The 19,440-nt window shown below is 36.3% G+C and overlaps 1 protein-coding gene across 5 annotated transcripts in view; it reads left to right on the top strand.

Annotated features, from left to right (window-relative positions):
* LOC132115980 (disks large-associated protein 1-like) overlaps positions 1 to 19,440 on the top strand; it is a 142,078-nt gene that overhangs the window by 112,828 nt on the left and 9,810 nt on the right. For all 5 annotated transcript variants that reach the window (XM_059524456.1, XM_059524454.1, XM_059524455.1 and 2 more), the window contains 2 exons: positions 15,734 to 16,122; positions 16,927 to 17,009. In XM_059524456.1, coding sequence (XP_059380439.1) covers positions 15,734 to 16,122; positions 16,927 to 17,009 — 472 coding nt within the window. The remainder of the gene's footprint in view (positions 1 to 15,733; positions 16,123 to 16,926; positions 17,010 to 19,440) is intronic.

Here is a 19,440-nt window from a genome sequence, read left to right as displayed (position 1 = left end):
TTCAGAAATCATTGTAATGTGCTGATAATATGGAGCTCAAGAAATATTTCTTATTATTAATGATAATTTTTTTATTATTATTATTATTAATAGAAAGCTGAAAAGAACAGCATTTATTTGAAATATTTGTATAACATTGTAGAGGTCTTGGATGACTTTTGATCAGTCCTTGCTGGATAAAAGTATTAATTTATTTAAAAGAAAAAAAAAAACATTTTTACCAAATAAAAGCTTACTTACCCCAAACTTTTGTACTATGTACAATATAACCTAGTCTCATTAAAGTTTTTGCAATTATATTTAATTTTGTACATTTATTTAAACATAATTTTCACATGTAACTCATATTCCCTTTAAATGCATTTTGTTTCCTTAAATGCCTCGGTTACTTTTATTTGTTACCAAAAGTCGTGTTAATATTAAGTACTAAAAGTGACTATTATTATACTAAAAGTATATATATATTTTTCCAGATCAGAAATCAACAGTGACTCAAAACATAGTATATTGCAGAGATGGAAGTGTTTGTACTTTTTGACTGAGCTGAATTTGGTTAAAAAAAAACCCTTTCCCATCTCCATTTCCTTTTCATGTATCTGAGCGTGCTGCTGTTTTAGTTGGGTTTGAGTGGTTAACACTGTTTTAGTCCATTTTTGTGCACCTGTTTTACTCATTCAGGCCTATTTATGACCGTTTATGACTATTACTCATGGTGGCCATTATCTGACAGGGTATTTAGCCAATCATAGTGCTAAGGAGGCCTACTGTTATGTGAGTTATGTAACAGACATGGAGTGAACCAATTAGATTGGAGAAAGATTTGATTGACTTAATCAGTTAACCCAAACAAACTGTGTAGACGGGTTTAGCTTGGCAGTTAGATATATTATGTGAGAGAAGTAAAATTCTCCTCCTGTAGAGTGAAGAGTGGAGAGAGAATATGAGAATTCATTCATTTTCAATGAGAGTTGGCAATTTAAGGCAGAATGACACCACTGGTGACGAAACGCTAAGCAACTTCTATGCAACACTTGGGTTTGATGCATTATGCAAATGAATCCTGGCGTGATGTGAGAGTTTAAACAGTCGTACTCACATGATCCCCTCATGATGCGGTTGGTTACAGATTTCTGACTAGAAACAAAAAGTACAGTAGCTTGCCAGTCTCCAGGGGTTAAATCACTGTCAATGTGAACGGCCTTCATGAGGAGTCACTGGCAGAACACATAACCTGAAGGCAAAAGGAAAACAAACAACCAATATGCTTTATATGTACACTAAATGAAAAACAAGCAAACCTGATGTTTTTCCTCAGGCTTTATGACTGCACAAACACACAACAAATACACATTATTGACCGATTGTCGCAGAAGAAATCGATCATAGAGAGCTAAAAGCTCAAAAACAAACAAACAAAAACCTCCAGTCTTGGCTGAGAGCATACATTTCCAGGTTGAAATATGTTTGTATTGTGAATATGTGCGTGTTAAAGGTTGGTTCATTTCCCTTCGGTCGCGTGTGTGTGTGTGTGTGTGGGGGGGAAGGGAAATGTGTGGAAATAGTAATGCGTGTGATAGTGTGAGTGTCAAGATACTGAATAATGTATATTTTTGACAATATCTGGCCAGTTAGTTGTAAATAGTCCAATACACATACTCTATAATGATGATAACTATAATAACTGATACTGAAATTATATTGATAGCTATAATTAACTTTTAAAACATTTTTGATATTAAGTTTACATCTTGATGATCAGGATTGTGTTGATAGAAATACAATATATTGTAATTTATTACATTAAAGGTACTACTACTACTAATAAATATTATTATTTGTATTTTTTTATTATTTATATTTTTAACATATTACATTGGTTGTTGATTTATAATATTATTATTTTAAGAAATACACAAATAATCATGTTTTTTTTTACATTCATGCAATTTTTTGTTATATAATATTATATAATTTTTGTCACATAATTATAATTTTTAAAGGATGGTTGAATTGTTAAGGTTTATTAATCAGTTTATTAACAGTTTTGATAGTGCCCAGTGCTGTTGGTCTGTACAGTATATCAGCACCTCTGGAAAGTCCCTCGGCCAATCAGATTTGAGCATGAGAGCTGTAACTCTTGCATAAAATCCAGCAATGACCAGAGAGAGTTTTACAGATGTCCCATATCCCAAGTTACATGCATAGATGCACACTCACAGATGTGCACGAATGGGTGTATTGCATTTGTCCTTTTAGCAGCTTTGATCTAAATGTAATTTCCACAGCATTAAAGGATTAGAACTCACCGTCTGTCTGAGAATTTCTCTTTTTGTGTGTATTATCTGCTTTTCGCTCTATCTCTCTCCTTCTCAGTCTGCTTCTTTCTCCAGGGTAATGGGATATAATGCTTTCATGCCTCTAGCTTACAAGAAAACACCAGCCCCAGATCAGCACTATAGTGAATACTCTGAGAGATAGATGTCACCGTCCATGATCTCATTCATCACTGACATAAACAGTGTCTCAGAGCTCAAGTCGACCTCACTAATGCAAATCATGTTTCTCTCTAAATTAATAATATTTATCTTTAAATCAGGTAACATTATGTTGAAAACTGTTGTGTCTATGAGAGATCATCTTAAATAGCTTCTAGTAGTATGTAATAAGGCTTTGTCTTTTCAAGATGCATGGAATTAGTGTGGGAACAAGTTTATAAAGGATTGCAGAGAGGAAGTTTCATTTCTTCAGGAAGTCATGTGCGATGAAGAGGAGAGGGAGAGAAGAAACAGAAGGGAGGTGTGTTAGGTACTGTTGTTTTTCTGCCACATGAGGGCGGGCTTGAGCACAAACACAAGTTGCTAGGCATCACTGATGGGCATGCTCAGAATCTGTTTTAGAGCAGAAACTCATAAACCTTATTATTGCACATTAAAAACAAATGTTATATAAAACTATAGGTGTGAGTTTCTAGTTAGATTTTGTCTTTAGACAAGTTTGTTTGGGCCTATAAGGCTTAAATAAAAGAATACATAATAAATATGTAGTTGCAGTGCAGTTTTTTTTTTTAAGTTTAAAAACATATAAACTGCTGATATAGGACTACTTTTGAAAAGTTTACATGCACTGTTTATTGAAATTTTTTGAACAGCATTTTAAATCATTCTTTAATAATTAGGCTATTATGGCTTTATATCGAGCAGGAATGTAGGCTAATAGGTTCTTTGTATAATATTTGTAAATAGCCTATTTAAAAGTTGATTGAAAAAGAAAGAGAAAACAAACTCAGTAGTAGGACCTAATAGACAACCTTTATTTATTTTTTTCTCTATTTATTTATTTGCAATTATTGGCAGTTATAAGTTATTTAAAATCTAACTCACATTTCGCTGTTATTTTTTAACATTATATAACATTCATTTAACATTGGCTTTTATGACCATTTTTATATTTTATTATAATTATTAGGATTTATACAGGGTTAGGGGGTTCAGTGGGGTGGGAAGTCCCGCGTGCTCATGTTCGGCAGCTACGGGAATCGGTGTAGGCCTATTTAACGGATGTGACGGTGTGGGCCGGTCCCGTTACCGCCCGTGACTGAACGAGCAGCTCGATCCAGTGCGGTGTCATTAGCTCCCATTCAAAGCCAAGCTGGAGTTTATCACAAGATCCCGCCGATTCATTCAATCGCTCCTGTCTCTCGTTCTCTCTCCGGTTACCGTTTACCGAAAATTACAGGGTATGTGCGACTTCTGGATCCGCCGCCTCTGTGAGTACACGCGCCCCTCTCTCTCTCTCTCTCTCTCTCTCTCTCTCTCTCTCTCTCTCTCTCTCTCTCTCGTATCAGTTGTTTGTTTGTGTTTGGTAGTATGAACGCAGGTGATGGAGCTTATTTTGCTTACTCATACTGCAATGGTCTGATGCAAGTCAACATTCGTGCAGTTTCTAAGTTGATTGAGCCTGGGGCTTTTAGGCTACTTCAAAATGAAACATTAAAAGGCTAATATAAAATATTCTAAGTTTAAATTAATTAGTAAGCCTAATACAAATGATATAATATTAATAATATCCAACTATAATAGTACTTTTTTTTTAATTAGATTCATATTATTAGGTATTTGTTCAAAATATTAGTAATATTATGAGCCTTAAGATTCAACATTTTGCTTTATGATAATTAATTTCAAATTTATGATTTGTTGTGTATGTTTGAGAGAGGAAGAAAGGGAGGGAGAGATTCTGAACTCTGTCCAGCATCAGTCTATTTTGGTGTGTCATATGTGATATTATGGAGCAGGTGTTAGCAGAGCCGAAAAAGACACCCACACACACACATAAAGAAACTCATGAGAGGTGAGACTATTTGCCTGTTATTGCCTTCTTTTCTGGTGTCATTTTAATTTTTTTTAGACCTGTGGACATGATCCCAAAAGTTGTGATGTGGTTCTCCCAAAAGTGTGTTAGTGTAAGTTGGACAGAAAACTGGGTCAGTATGGGTGTAGTTTATTAATGTGAAAGCATACATGGCAAGTTCCCATTAATTTCAAACAGTCTAGCTGTGATAGGTCTCTATAAATAAAAGCTTGTTGCCAGAGTTTGTGTTTCTGTGTTTAGCATCTTACTGGAGTCATTGCCTAGTGTTTTTGTAAAATAAAATAAAAAAAGAAACCTTATTTTTGACACTGTGTTGTTAATATTAAGGGTCAAGATGTCTGCAGTGTAATAGAAAAAAATGGAGCAAAACATTCATTTAGCTCTTTATTGCAGGCAGATAATGCTGCTGTTACCATGGCAACTAATTCATTTAAACTGTTGTGCTGGGGAACAGAGGATATATACGATGATGATGTCATTGATACAGTACTCTAATGTTTACTCTTTTGTTTTGTTTTATAGGCTATTTTTCTCTCATGCTTTATTTAATTAGTTTCATTTTAATAGAGGTTGTTTTGGATTGTTTGATGTAGTCTTACAGCAGAATAGAGCTGAGTGCATCATGGCGTTTGAGCTCATCTCGATGTCGTCCTGTCTGAAGGAAGAGATGTGTAATGAATCTGTGAATGGGCTGACTCAGAATGCCAAATATGGCAGTGGTGATGTCATGAACAACCCTCGAGGGAAGTCGATCGATGCGGACAGACACTCGCTTAGATATGATCTCAACATTATCGATTATACTCTCATGACTCTGAATCCGGTGACTTAATATTGATTCGAATATAATAAAAGTCCTTTGCAGTAATAAGATGCGAATCAATATTTTTGAACTCCAAGTTGGATTTTTGCAAAGTACAAAAGATGGTAATCGTCATACATGTAATATAGGTAGTAATGCAATTAAACACGTTGAAAATGCACATTGTGTCGTTAATGAAAACTTCAGGTTTTGAGCAGTAGACGGCGCTGTAGTACAAAAAGAGAGTGAAGAAAGCACGTGTTTGAAATAACATGCTATCTATCTATCTATCTATCTATCTATCTATCTATCTATCTATCTATCTATCTATCTATCTATCTATCTATCTATCTATCTATCTATCTATCAGTAATAGGCTATTTTTTATTTCATTTTAAGTAGGTTTAGCAGGCCTACTTCAGCTGAAATCTATAGTTCAGTTACTTTCCAAGGCACGATTTGTCATTTTCAACAGGCAAATTGTTTTTGAATATTTTCTAATGATTGCAATTGAAGTTTAAAGTGCAATTTTCACCTATAGCATTTATTATAAATTTTAATAGGACATTCCTTTTTATTTTTTAAAAGGTGTGTAAAAGTGCCGTGGGAATAGTATCTTTTTGAAGCATTTATGTGCACTGCATCATTACATCAGTAGTTTGGGGTGCTAGTTTTGCTTTGAGAAGATGAGTTTATGCGTGTGTGGTTACAGGACTTCACAAATCACTCAGTGAGACACTTCAGTTAAACAGTCTTGCTACTTTTCTTCCTCTCTCTCTCTCCCTCCCTTCCTCAGTCACCGTCTCTCTCTCTCTCTCTCAGCCGCACGGATAATCATTTCCTTTCAGGCACTCCCCTCACTCACCATAAAAGGTGCTTTGCTGATTTATACTTAAACGTTGTGTCTCAAAGCTCTAAGATTTATATGATTTCCTCTTCCTCCCCATAGTTAATCAGCCTGTTTAAGTATATATGTGCATGTGAGAGAAAGAAACATGAAAGAGGGTGTCAGTTAGAGAGCGACAGAATGAACATGCTTTCTGAAATGCTCTACTAGTGTGGGCATGCAGAAAAATACACAAACACACATAATCCCCTAGCTTTCATGTGAATCCCTGCTCTAAACCTATGACCTGAAGCTTACCTTTTAAAAGACATTACAGAGGAGGTGATCTAATGCATTTCTGATTCAGTTTTACACACACACTTGCATTTGTAGTTTATGGCGACTCTCCATAGGTGTAATGCTTTTTATACTGTACAAACTGTATTTTCTATCGCCCTGCACCTAAACCTACCCTTTACTGAAAACTACTGGCAGTTTTTGTATTTAATAAAACACTGTTTTTTAAGCCTTTTGTTTTACGTGGACATGGGAAGTGTCCTCATAAACCATGTTTACGTTGTAGTACCCATGTTATACACATTTGTGTCCTTATAAACCATATATACCAGTACACACACACACACACACACACACACACACACACATGCGCGCACATACACACACCCTTCAAACTAACAAATCCTACTGAAACAGATATTGAAGTCCTGATTAAATATGTAATGGTATTATTTTATCGTATAGGGATTGTAAAATTATTGTTATTAATTTTTTTTTTTTTTTATTATTATTATTATATATTTTTTTAACAATCAAAATCTTTACTTCTCATACTGAAACCTGACACTCAAACACTAGAACCACACACCAAATCTGCAAAACCATACACTAATTCTTGGCCTTTGAATCAATTTTCAAATCTAACAGAAATTAATATTATGTCAAAGGTGTTTCCAAATGTGTTTGTGGTGTTTTGAACACAGTGCATCATTTTGCAAGAGATGTGAGGCATTTTACATTTTGTTTGTGCAATTCTCGGATTTGTGTGTAAAGTTTTGAAGAAAAAAGAGATGCAAAGTTTTGCAAATATACTTTTTGAAAACTGCGATACTTTTTTCAGGATTCTTTGATGAATAAAAAGTTCAAAAGAACTAAATGTATTCAGAATATAAATCTTTTATTTTTGCCATCACTTCTTAACAATTTAACACATTCTTGCTGGATAAAAGTTTTAATTTATTAAAAAAAAAACAAAGAAGAAGAAAAATGTTCTGACTCCAAACTTTTGAACGGTAGTGTATATTGTTAGAAAGGATTTCTATTTTAAATAAATGCTCTTTTTTATTATTAAAAAATTTTTATTCATCAAAGATCAAAGAATCCTGAAAAAAGTACTACAGGTTAAAAAAAAATATTAAGCAACACATCTGTTTTAATTAAGCAAATTAACTTAAACAGCATATAAGAATGATTTCTGAAGGATCATATGACACTGAAGACTGCAGTGATGGCTGGTGATAACTAAGCTTTGCAGGAATAAACTACTTTTTAAAATATGTTAAAATATAAAACGGTTATTATATATTTTAAATAATATAATAACAATATTACAGTTTAGACTTTTTTGTTTATCAAAAAATGCAGCCTGTGCGAGGATCAGAGACTTTATTAAACACTTTTGTTAATTTTGTGTGTGTGTCTGTGTTTTGTTTTATATTTTCATAAAAATGTGCTGTAAAAAAACAAAAAAAACAAAGTGGTATCAGCTGTTGTCTGGTGTGTATTCCAGTATTGTGAAGAAACACTTTAGTTTTCTTTCTGTAGATGGCGATAGGTACACAATGAAACATGCTGGATCTTAAAGTCTGTTCCTTTACTAAATGTGGTGAAATGTGGTCTGTCACTGTAGTAGATTGTAACATCTAACATTGCTTGTTAATGTCAATTAAAAGATTGCTATCTAATTGAAGATTTAAGAAAACACATAGACTGTTAGAAGACATTTTTTCAGAAACTAGTAGTATCAGAGTCTGTTTTTAGAGAGTGATTCTGGGTTCTCTTGACTGTTTGATGACAGTGCAGTTTACGTAATTACAACTTAACGGCCTCTCTTTGAGAATCACTATGCTTTGATTCTGGCCACACAGAAAGGAAGTGCAGTCATTGACATGATCCTGTCACATTGCCTGCCACAGGAAACTCTTTTCTAGTCCTCTCCTATGTATGTTGGTGTGTGTGTGTGTGTGTGTGTGTGTGTGTGTGTGAGTACGTTGGATGGTTTAGGTTTTCACTGCGAGGGTGGGGCAAACCTTAATTACAGACCATCTCATGTTTTCCAGAAAGGGTCCTCTGTGTCTGTGCATGTGTGTTTTTTGCCCCTAAATGTTTTGGGAGGGTCAATTAATGGCATTTATCACTTTGGCACTGAAGTCTCAAAACATGCATTTACAAAAAGCCAAAAATTACAACATGCCACTTAGATTGACTCTATATGAGTTTATGGGAAGAGGTGTGTGTGTGAGGTTCTACTTAGTTTAGTATTTTAGGAAGTCTTTGTAACACAATGCATTGCATTCCTGCACTCCTGCCGGGCTCCTCGTTTGTTCCTTGCATTCTTGCCCACTCACCCCCAACCCCCTGTGTGTGTGCGTGTCAAAGTGTCAGGGGTCTCTTAAGTCTCCTAAAGACCATTTCACTCATGGAATAACCCAAACCTGCACCAACACACTTCACAAAAACTACACACACATTTCTCCACCACACAACCGGGTTTTTCCCCAACCCCCCTCACAGGATACCAGGGGTCAGAGGTCAAACATGGAGACACAAAGCATAAAGAGAAAAAAACACGAAGGGGGAGATGGGGAGAGAGGGAAAGAGAGAAGGAGAGAAGGAGAGAGAGATAGGTGAGTTACGGGTAATTATTAGGGTGGTTAGTCAGCTGGAAAGTTGGTTAGATTCAAATAAGTACTGGTGCTCAGATGACAGTACATTTATTTCGATTTATTCCTGGCTCGTCCCATGATTTGTGTGTTGGGTGTGCTGCATATGTAAGTCGGGTGTGAACTTTTGACCACATTCCTTTGTATTTAGATGTAAATGCATGAGTGCCAGGCCTCTGACCTCTTGAGATGTACAAGATCTCGACCCTAAAGACCTTCAAATAAACACAAACACACAGTTCATACTATTCATAGCTACAGGTGAATTGAACTCTTATATATATATATATTTTATACATATAAAATATGTATATATATATACATATTTTGTAAATTAAACAATGTATCATTTAATAAAATTATGGCAGGGGCTATTTGCACTAAGTGCAAATAGCAATAGGTGCTTTTTACACTAAGTGTAAATAGCAATTAAATGCTATTTACACTGAGTTAAAATAGCATATTTTCTTAGCGATAGATGCTATTTACACTAAGCATTTTTTTTAGTGATAATGCTATTTGCACTAAGTGCAAATAGCTATAGATTATATTTATACTATGTTAAAATAGCAAGATTTTCTGCAAATAGTGGCAATTATTTGCACCTCAGCATTTTAGTACATTATAAAACAGTATGCAATAATAACTTATTGAGTGTAAATTATAAATTTAATTCAAATTATTAAATGGATGCCACCCTATTGGGGCAATAAAGCCCTCCCTACAGCTACCCTAACCCTACCCAATACTTTATTTTCAACTTTTTGATGATTTCCTTCACTGAAAATAAATGCTTTTCGGATCTGATGTGATTTGAAATTGGAAAAGGGAGAAAAAAAGTTAGCCAAAAGGCAAATTCAAACCCGGGTCGATTGCGTCAAAATAAGTACGATACATGTTTTATTATCTGCGCCACTGGAGTTGATGACTGTTAACTGTCTTTTGTAATGTGAACTAGCGGATGCACACGTTTGTGGGCGGAGTTAGTGTAAATATCCTCTGCCAACAAGGCGGTCTATTTGTACTTAGTGTAAATAGACACTCGGTAAAAGGCCTATATATGTATGTATATATATATATATATATACACACATACATAATATGGTATCATAGTTTAGGGACCAACTCTCACTATAACAAGTCACTTATTAGCATGCATATTACTAGCATATTGGCTGTTTATTATAAAACATTTTAATGTCTTATTCTGCATGACCATATTTTAGATCCCTTGATCCAGTCCTATACATAAACTTAACAACTACCCAACAATTAAAAGCAAATCGGGACTTTACTGAGGCACACGTTAAAGTTAATAGTTAGTTAATAGGGAGAATAAAGCTAATGAAAACTAGTAACAATATGTTCTAATTTAGATAAGTTCATATGGATGTGTCAGTTGCATTTAATGCATCGCAGGAGCAGTGCAGGATGCATCTATGCATCTATCCTTATAGAAATACACAAACACTTACACTCTGTGACCCGTCACAGGCAGATGTGTAATCAGACAGGTATGTAGACGTCTCATTCAAACACAGGGAGTGTGAGGGCAGAACTGAGCTTTGAAGGGAGATCATTTGTGAGTCAGGAGTGTGCGTGTGTATTAAATTATAATTTTAGATTTCTTTCATGTTTATTGTGTCTTGTGGTTTTATTATATCTTTGTGTATCCTAGTTCGGGATGGTTCTATTTTGGTGTTTGTGTGTGTTCCAACTTTGACTGATGTCAAGAATGCTCTGACAGGAACTAAAGCAAATGGACCACTAAAACTAATCTCATCCTCTTTTACTGCCTCTCTCTCTCTCTCTCTCTCTCCTCATTCATCCCTGCCTCTCTTGTCCTCCACCAGGGCATGTCTGTCTTTAAAGACTATAGAAAAAAGACATCCATCACCTAAGTTAAGACCCTGCACCCCTGCAGATGCCTACTCCCACTACTTTGAAGATGAAGTTAAAGTTTCTAGGCTCATTATCTTTAAAAATTTACTAAGACGTGCACACGATTACTATTGTGTTCCCTCGATTTACTATTGCGTTCGCTCGATTTGCTAAATCGTGCGCACAATTTATAAATCGAGTGAACGAAATAGTAAATCGAGGGAACGCTATAGTAATCGTGTGCACATTTTAGTACATTGAGGGAACGAATTAGTAAATCGTGCACACGATTTAGCCTTATATTTTTTCCTGCGTGTCATGTGCGGGGCTCTGTAATTTTGTTTGTTATGCTTAAAAAAATAAAATAAATTCAAAATGTTTCCAATATTTTTTTTTATTAATTAGATTAAACAATATATTAATAATTTGTTTAACAAATACCTTTAATTAAAGCTATATATTATAAATACATTTTGTTCTATTTTTTTTGTTAGATTTTTTACTTTTATTTTTTACTTTTTACTTTTACTTTATTTAATTTTTTCATTTTTAATCCACATCTCAATTATTTTGTTTTGTTTTTGAATTTTCGTATGATCTTCTTTTAATTTAATAAAAAATCTTCTAAACCACGTTCATAATAATTTCACACTTAACTTAATGAACTGCCATAACCTGTCTGGTCTGAGATTTATTTCTACTTTGCTCTGTGATTATGACTCTTCATTTGTCACCTGTTAGCCAAGCACTGGCGCATGCGTGTGTGTGTGTGTGTGTGTGTGTGTGTAAGCGTGCATGGGAGTGTTTGTCACTGATTGACAGCGAGGAAACTGGCCATGTGTATGAACTTAGGACATGCGAAAGTAGGTCACGCACACTGTTAGTAAACATATCCACTCACACAGTTTACATTTAGCAGTCGCAACCACGCCAAATCTGTATTTTCAAAAAAATGCTGAACATTTTTTCTACTCTTTTTAGTTCAACAGTGACTTGCCTGGTGGTCTATTTTTATTTCCTTCTTTCTTTCTCTTTTACACACACACACATACACACACACACGCACACACAGTTTCATAGAAAGGCCACAGATTTCATGTTCCTCCCTGTTTCCACAGCTACACTATCACAAAAGACTCCAGCTGGCTATGGACAGAGAGCAAGGGATGGAGAAAAAGACGAACAGTGATCAGCCCCTTTCTAAACACACGGCAGCTGGGCTGAACTGTCATTCTGCACCCTGGCCTGCTGCTTACACACACACACACACACACACACACACACACACACACACTCAGCAGCCCCTCCTCTGGCTTTATAGCTTTTTGTGTTTTGTGCTTTTCTGATAATTCCCTTGGCATCTACTAGAGGGAGCCCAACTAACCTGTTTGAAAGAGTTTTAGCGTTTTTGTCACTTCTAACACACAAGCCCTCAAACACTCCCATTAGTTTCCTCCGCGTCCTGCCATCGACGTGCCCAGAGGTGCGTTCAATCTCCCCTCCTAATGAAGCATGAGGCTGAAAGGGGAGTTTCTCCAGGCAGGGGCCGAAAAGAAGGGATGAATGGATGATAGAGGGGGGCAGTGAAGGAGTGGAAGAGAAGGGGGTTGAGCAGGGGCCGTCTTTGATACGGCGCTGGCCTGGGCGGGGGGTAGTGTGTTTTTTAGCCAGGAGATTCACCATTCACACTCCTCTGTCGGTCGCTCGTTTGATGCGCCTTTACAAAGAGGAGTTTGTGGGCCGGGGGCCAAAAGGGGTTTTGTCATTCACAGAGTCCCTCTCCTCCTCCTCCTCCTCTTTAACCTCTCGCTCATTCTTTTGCTCTTTTGAAATGAGAAATGCTTTATCGAGCCAAGAACGCAGCCAATTAATGTTCCACCAGCAGGCCGAATGGCTAGAAAACTACAGTTTTCAGTAAGGCTCGTTTTATAAAGTAAATACTATTTCAGTTTTTTTGACATCAAATATGTGTGTTAGGCTACTTGCCATTTCTTTGTAGAAATCGACCTCGATCTAAAGGTTAACCACAATCCTCAGAATTAGTTTGTTTGCAGTAGCGTTTGGATTGTGTTAGACTAGCGGCAGATGTTCAGACGGTTTTGTTGAGAGAGAGTTGGACGAAATCATTTCAGGGAGTTTTTCTTTCTCCGTTCCTGCCTGCTGGAGTTCAGGAATTCTGTATCACACTCCACTTCCCAACTGTTGGATAAACACGATGGCCTTGAGAGCGTGCGTGTGCGGTTTTAGAGGCGTGACGCTTCCATGATCCGAACATCAAAGTGTATCCGTGGAAACTGTGAGGTAGTCCGTAATGCTGCTAACATGGCACGACTTGTTTTTATTCCATGCCTTTTTGTGTGTGTGTGTGTGTGTGTGTGTGTGTGTGTGCTTGCATGTAGGTGAAAATAAAGTAATTTGGGATGTGTCCTACACATCTGGTCTTAGAGAATATATCACACCGCAGTGGCCCATGTTGTAAAAACACTATTTTTGAGATGTTTCAGCCTTTGACAGCTCTCTGGCAACGGACTTCCTCTTCAGTTTGTGGAGTCCAGACAACCCGTTGACCTCACTGGCATGAATTGTGTGGAAGGGGCATCTGTGTGTGTTTCTGTTAGCTGACGCTTTTTATTAGAAGGTTAAATAAATATGTCTACTGTGTGAGCTAAAATACACTTATGTTTGGGATCAGTATGTTTTTTTTATTATTATTCAGAAAGATATTAATACTTATATTCAGGAAAGACACATTAAATATGTCAAAAAGGACAGTGAAGATACTGTTTGGGGTCAGGATTTTTTTCATCAAATGTGACAGTGAAGACATTTTAAAAATATTTCAATGCTCTTATAGTTTAGTGTGTGATATGATCAGAAATTCCAGATTGTCCCAGCTCGGAAAATCACATCTGACTGTAGTTTAAAGGGCTTCAGTTGGGTGGATGTTTTGGGCTATTTGACCTGTGGTTTGCCATTTGTCACAGAAAGAGAGAGCGAGAGGAAAGGCTTTAGAAATAAACCGCAGGACTGGGTGGGTCAGAGAACACACACATACACGCTTGACACATGACACAGACTCATACACACAGGTGAGAACAAGCGCACACAGTATCCGGCTCGAGTGCCTTAATAGTTCAAAGAGAAAGCCTGGCCTACTTTCCACATGCACCGTGACCCAGTTTAGATAGACTCAGATGCACGGAGCGGAGTCACAAACCTGTTCCACATCCCTTCTGTGTGTGAGAGAGCTGTGAAAAGACAGCGCATGATCTTCTTACAGTTCCGTAATCTAAAACAGATGCGCTTTGGCACACACACGCACCCTCGTATGCTCAGATGTCATAAAGCAAAAGAGAGATCTTCCCAACTAATCCATTCCCTTCATGTGTTCGGGAGTAATGTGTGTGTATGTGTGTTTTTGTGCATGTGTCTGGGCTTGAACTAACCTGCTCCTGCCAAAAGCAGGAAATGAGGGAGCTGTAAGAAAATGGACTGCCACTGTTTAGTCTCTGAACACGCACACACGCACACATACACAGTGTTTAGTCTTCTCCAGCAGCTGTGCTATTCTAAGCAACACGGGCAGGAAGAACAGAGAGAGCAGAAATAGATGGATGATATTGGGGCAGTATACTTCACAGTAATCTACTGTAAACATGCTCTTATATACTATGACATTACAGTGCCTACTTAACACTCTTCTACTTGTTTCCGTTCTACACAATTCTATGTCATGACTGTTTTGTTTTTTTATTTGTTTCTGTACTAAACTTTTTTTTAAACTATTCTGCTCTACTCAACTGTATTATATTCTATTTTTTTCCCTATTCTATTCTGTTCTGTTCTATTCTATTCTATTCAAAACTTTTCTTTTCCTTTAGTTTTATTCTGTTCTAATCAAATTTTTTCTATTCCCAGTCTACTTTACTCAACTTTTATTTTTTTATTTTTATTCCACTCTGTTCAGTTGAGTTAACTCTAGTCAAGTCTGCTCAGCTCCGTTTATATATACTCAAATCTTTTATATTATTCTATAACTCTATGCTATTAGGCCAGTCTATTCTACACTACTGAAATGTATATTATCATACACTGTTTCTTCCATTTTCTACTCAAATCTATTTTAGTTCACTTTATCTACTCTTTATTCTACTTTTCCATACATTCCATTGTTCTATTGTTCTAAACAACAATTATTTTCAAGTTTACTGAATTCTACTCTACTAAAATATTTTATTATTACCATTTATATTATATCCACTCTTTTTCATTGAATTATACTTAATTCTTTTCTGACCTGTTATATTATATATTCTAATACTTACATCTCTACTTGTTCAACTGTATTCTATGTAACTTTATTCTGTAATACTTCTGTTCTAACTCTAGTATTATATGCCAACTTTAACTTAATCTACTCTATTTAGACCATTTTGTATTCAACTCAGCTCAACTCAATAATAGTATATTTTAGTTTACTTTATTTTTACTCTTCTCAACTTTATTCTACTCTGTTATATTCTGCTGTGCTCAGCAGTACTTCACTCTATTTTACTCAGCTTTGTTCTACTCTTGTTTTTTTTTTTTACTCCGCTCAAGTCCACTCTACTCTTCTGTACTTTACTCAACTCTGTTTAATTCGTCCTAATCTATTCTAATATATTGTATTTCTGTTGTTTTGTTCTCTATATGGTACTTTAAATAGTTACACGATACTCCAGCTTTACTTTCATTTCTTATTTTTATCCATTTTGACATCATGCACCTACAGTTATTGTCTTGTTTTATTTTGACTGTAAAATTAATTTAGCCACTAATTGGTCAGTTGATGAATGTGCTTATAAGTTATGCAAATTTTCACTGAGTAACCTATCACTTCCTCCTACTCCACAGTATCATCATGTATAACCACCTACAAGAAAACCCCACCCCCAGTCCCGCCCAGGTCAACACCCACCAGACCATACATCTCTATAACAGCTCAGAGCAGCACAGAATCTGCACAAGATGCCTACAGTGAGCTCACCAGTGCTGGTCCTGCTAACCGGGCCTTGGCAGCGGTCCAGTCGGGCCTCAGCAACTCCACAGAGAGCATTGATAGCATGAAGGCCCTGACAGCAGCCATCGAGGCAGCAAACGCTCAAGTCCATGGCCCAGCCAGCCAGCATGTGACCAACAGCACCATCACCATCACAACAGCCTCCGCCACCACTAGCGTAAGACACATCTCACAGGAAGCTAAGAGAGATGCCCTCAGGAAGTGCCTGTCTATAGGGATACAGGTTGGCCACACACATTCACACACACGCACATCTGTGTTGCCTATAGGGTTACAGATTGTATAAGAAAAACCAAACTTACAAAGAAAGATTTATATGTGAAATTCACTACAGCAGAGACAATTTACAAAAAAAATAAAAATAACTAAATAACACATCTCATATTCATGGAGAAATAGACTGTGTCTCAGAACATTCAGAACAACATAATAGTAAACTCTTTTTTTATTTCTGCAATATAAAGATATTGCATAAAGAGTAACATTAGTATGCCAGGATGCTATTCCAAATTCAGCTGGCCATTTTAAATAGAATGTAGGACTACTGAGTTTTGAGAAACAACTATTAACAACAACTATATGGCATCTATATACTATACACTGTGATGCTGTCTAGATAGGTAGCTTACTAGGTTTTTAGGGGCACAGCCCCTAACATTCTCTGCAGTATATTCTTTGATTATTAGCCTAAGTATACATCAATGTAGTGTACTATTTATAGTGTTCCTGTGGCTCAGTGGTAGAGCATTGCGTTAGCAGTGTAAAAGGTTGTGGGTTCGATTCCCGGGGAACACATGTTAGGTAAAAAATGTTAGCCTGAATGCACTTTAAGTTGCTTTGGATAAAAGTGTCTGATAAATATACTATTTGCACATTTTACATCTACGTCATTTAATACTAAAATATCTACTGGCAAATTAGATAGACCAAGACAAGCACATTTGCAGAAGCAAATCTGACAAGAATCATTCAAAATTGACTTCTGACACCCATAATCCATATTGAATGTGCGTGTGTCTGTGTTTAGGTGGACGGTCCGGAGGAAACCAACCAATCAGAAGTGAACTGCAAGTTTCAGTCGGTCGGCATTCAAGTAGAAGAAGAGAGATGGTAAGTTTATCTACACCCACTCACTCTCTCTCACACAGCATATTCCATTACATCTCTCCATCCTTTAACTCCCATCATGTGCTCTTTCAAATAAGATCAACTTAAGATCACAAAGTCACAAAGTCAACATTACAGATTTGAGGATAGTGGAATTATAAAAGTGGAAAAATGAAAGGTGTAATTGGAGAGAGAAAAGAAAGTGAAAGAGAGAGAGTTGTCATTGTAAGCTAATGCTCCCGTTACAAAGACTCTACCATTCTCTGTCTTTATTTCACACACACAGCTGTCCCTATCATGGTGGTTTGGACATTTGGGCCTTCTGAAAGGGTAAAGGAGTGGGAGGCAGAGAGACAGCTGCTCTGTGTGTGTATGCGGGTGTGTCTGTGTGTGCCTGCACGGCCATCTGTTGTTGTGCCCATTATGAAGCAGGCAGGCTGCTGGGTCACAGACATGGTCAAGTATCGACCCCCTGTCTCACATCTCTCTCTCGCTTTTGCTTTCTTTTGCTTCCTCTGGCTGCACACCTTCAGATGTCACTGTTTTAGCATCCTGTGAGAGGGAGGGACATAACGACAGAAGGAGGTAGAGGTTAGATGTTCAGTCTCTGTGTGTGTTTCCCTTTAAGTTCTGCTATAGGTCCAGCCGAAGCATCGCAAAGTCACCGTCTTGTAGCCAAAGTGCTGCTCAAGAGTACAGATCAAATGCCAGAGCAAATATGCTACACACACATACTGTTTATAAACAGTTGTTTTACAGAAGGTCAGATGTGTTTAGAGTCAGTAGTCCTGTTCCAAATCCAAGTAAACTTTTTTTAAAGACATGCTTCCAACACTGGAATGCCTACAGACACCTCGTCTCAGCCAGATTTAAAACATTTTCACAAATTTCCTTCGTAACCATTATTTATTGAAAAAACAATTATTTGGTGTTGTTTGTGAATGTTTTACATTCAGTATTTTTTTTAAATACTACTTTATTATATTATACATTGAAAATTGCAGTTAGATTAGCAACATACTAACAACACAATATTTGTTATAAATATATTTCAAATGTATAAACATTTAGTTTAAAATAGACTATACCAAATATTTGTGTGTGCTATGCATTTTTATGCTTTATAGAGTGTTTTGAGTGTTGTGTGATTGGCTAAGCTATATGCTAAAACTGAAACATTGTAAATATAATTCATTCAACACTGAAATGTATAAAAATTGAGTATTTAACATACAGTATGTGACCCTGGACCACAAAACGAGTCTTAAGCAGCTTGAGTATATTTGTAGCAATAGCCAACAATACACTGTATGGGCCAAAATGATCGATTTTTCTTTTATGCCAAAAATCATTAGGATATTAAGTAAAGATCATGTTGCATGAAGATATTTTGTACATTTCCTACCGTAAAAATATCAACACTTAATTTTTGATTAGTAACATGCCTTGCTTAGGACTTCATTTGGACAACTTTTTTTTTTTTTGCACCCTCAGATTCCAGATGTTCAAATAGTTGTAGCTCTGCCAAATATTGTTCTATCCTAACAGATCATGCATCAATGGAAAGCTTATTTATTCTTTATTCTTATATATAGATGATGTATAAATCTAAATGTAAAAACAAATTGACCCTTATGACTGGTTTTGTGGTTCAAGGTCACATATATTACTTTACCCCAGTATCTATGTATACTATGTATTTTTTGACTTATTAGACTAATTTTGTTTTTAACTTAACAATAAGCTAACATCTAAATGTTGGTTATAATGTTCCCAGATACCACACGCACATCTGCAGTATGTTTGTTACAGATCACTTCATCTGTAAAGCATCTGCCCTGTACAAACATCTGATAAATGTCTTTAAGATGTCAGTTTTTTTGTACATTCTAAATCACAAATGTCTATTTGACATCTGATAGAAAACATCTTAAAGACATATTGCAGATGAACAAACTGAAAAATATGTCTTGCAGATCTAAATGCAGACGTCAAATAAACGTCTCCATGATGTAGATGTGCTATCAGGGTTATTTTATTCAATACTGGTAGTATTAAAATAGTTCAGATTAAAATTGGATTGTTTACTATCATATTAGAGTATTGTGTTGGTAGTTCAGCAACATGCTACCATCAATCTCTGCTTATGTAGATTGTTACAGATTGTATTTAAGATGCTGTCTTAGTAGGGAGCTGCCTACATAGGAGCTTACTAGGTTTTGGAATTGAAACAATATGTACACATGTATATAAGGTTTGAGCTGGTAGCTGCCAGCATTGAGGAGTTGAGGGCAGCAGATTCCTAGACGGTGAGAGAGGGGCACACATAACACACACACACACACACACACACACACACACCCTCACAGGTCGCCGGTATTTGGACTTTGCTGAAGCATGCCTTTGTAACTGAGAGGGAATACAGCTATAAAAC

This window comes from Carassius carassius, chromosome 35, assembly GCF_963082965.1.
Source record: "Carassius carassius chromosome 35, fCarCar2.1, whole genome shotgun sequence".
NCBI lineage: Eukaryota > Metazoa > Chordata > Actinopteri > Cypriniformes > Cyprinidae > Carassius > Carassius carassius.
The sequence above is the reverse complement of the archived record's forward strand: the minus strand, read 5'-3'. Positions and strand labels throughout refer to the sequence as shown.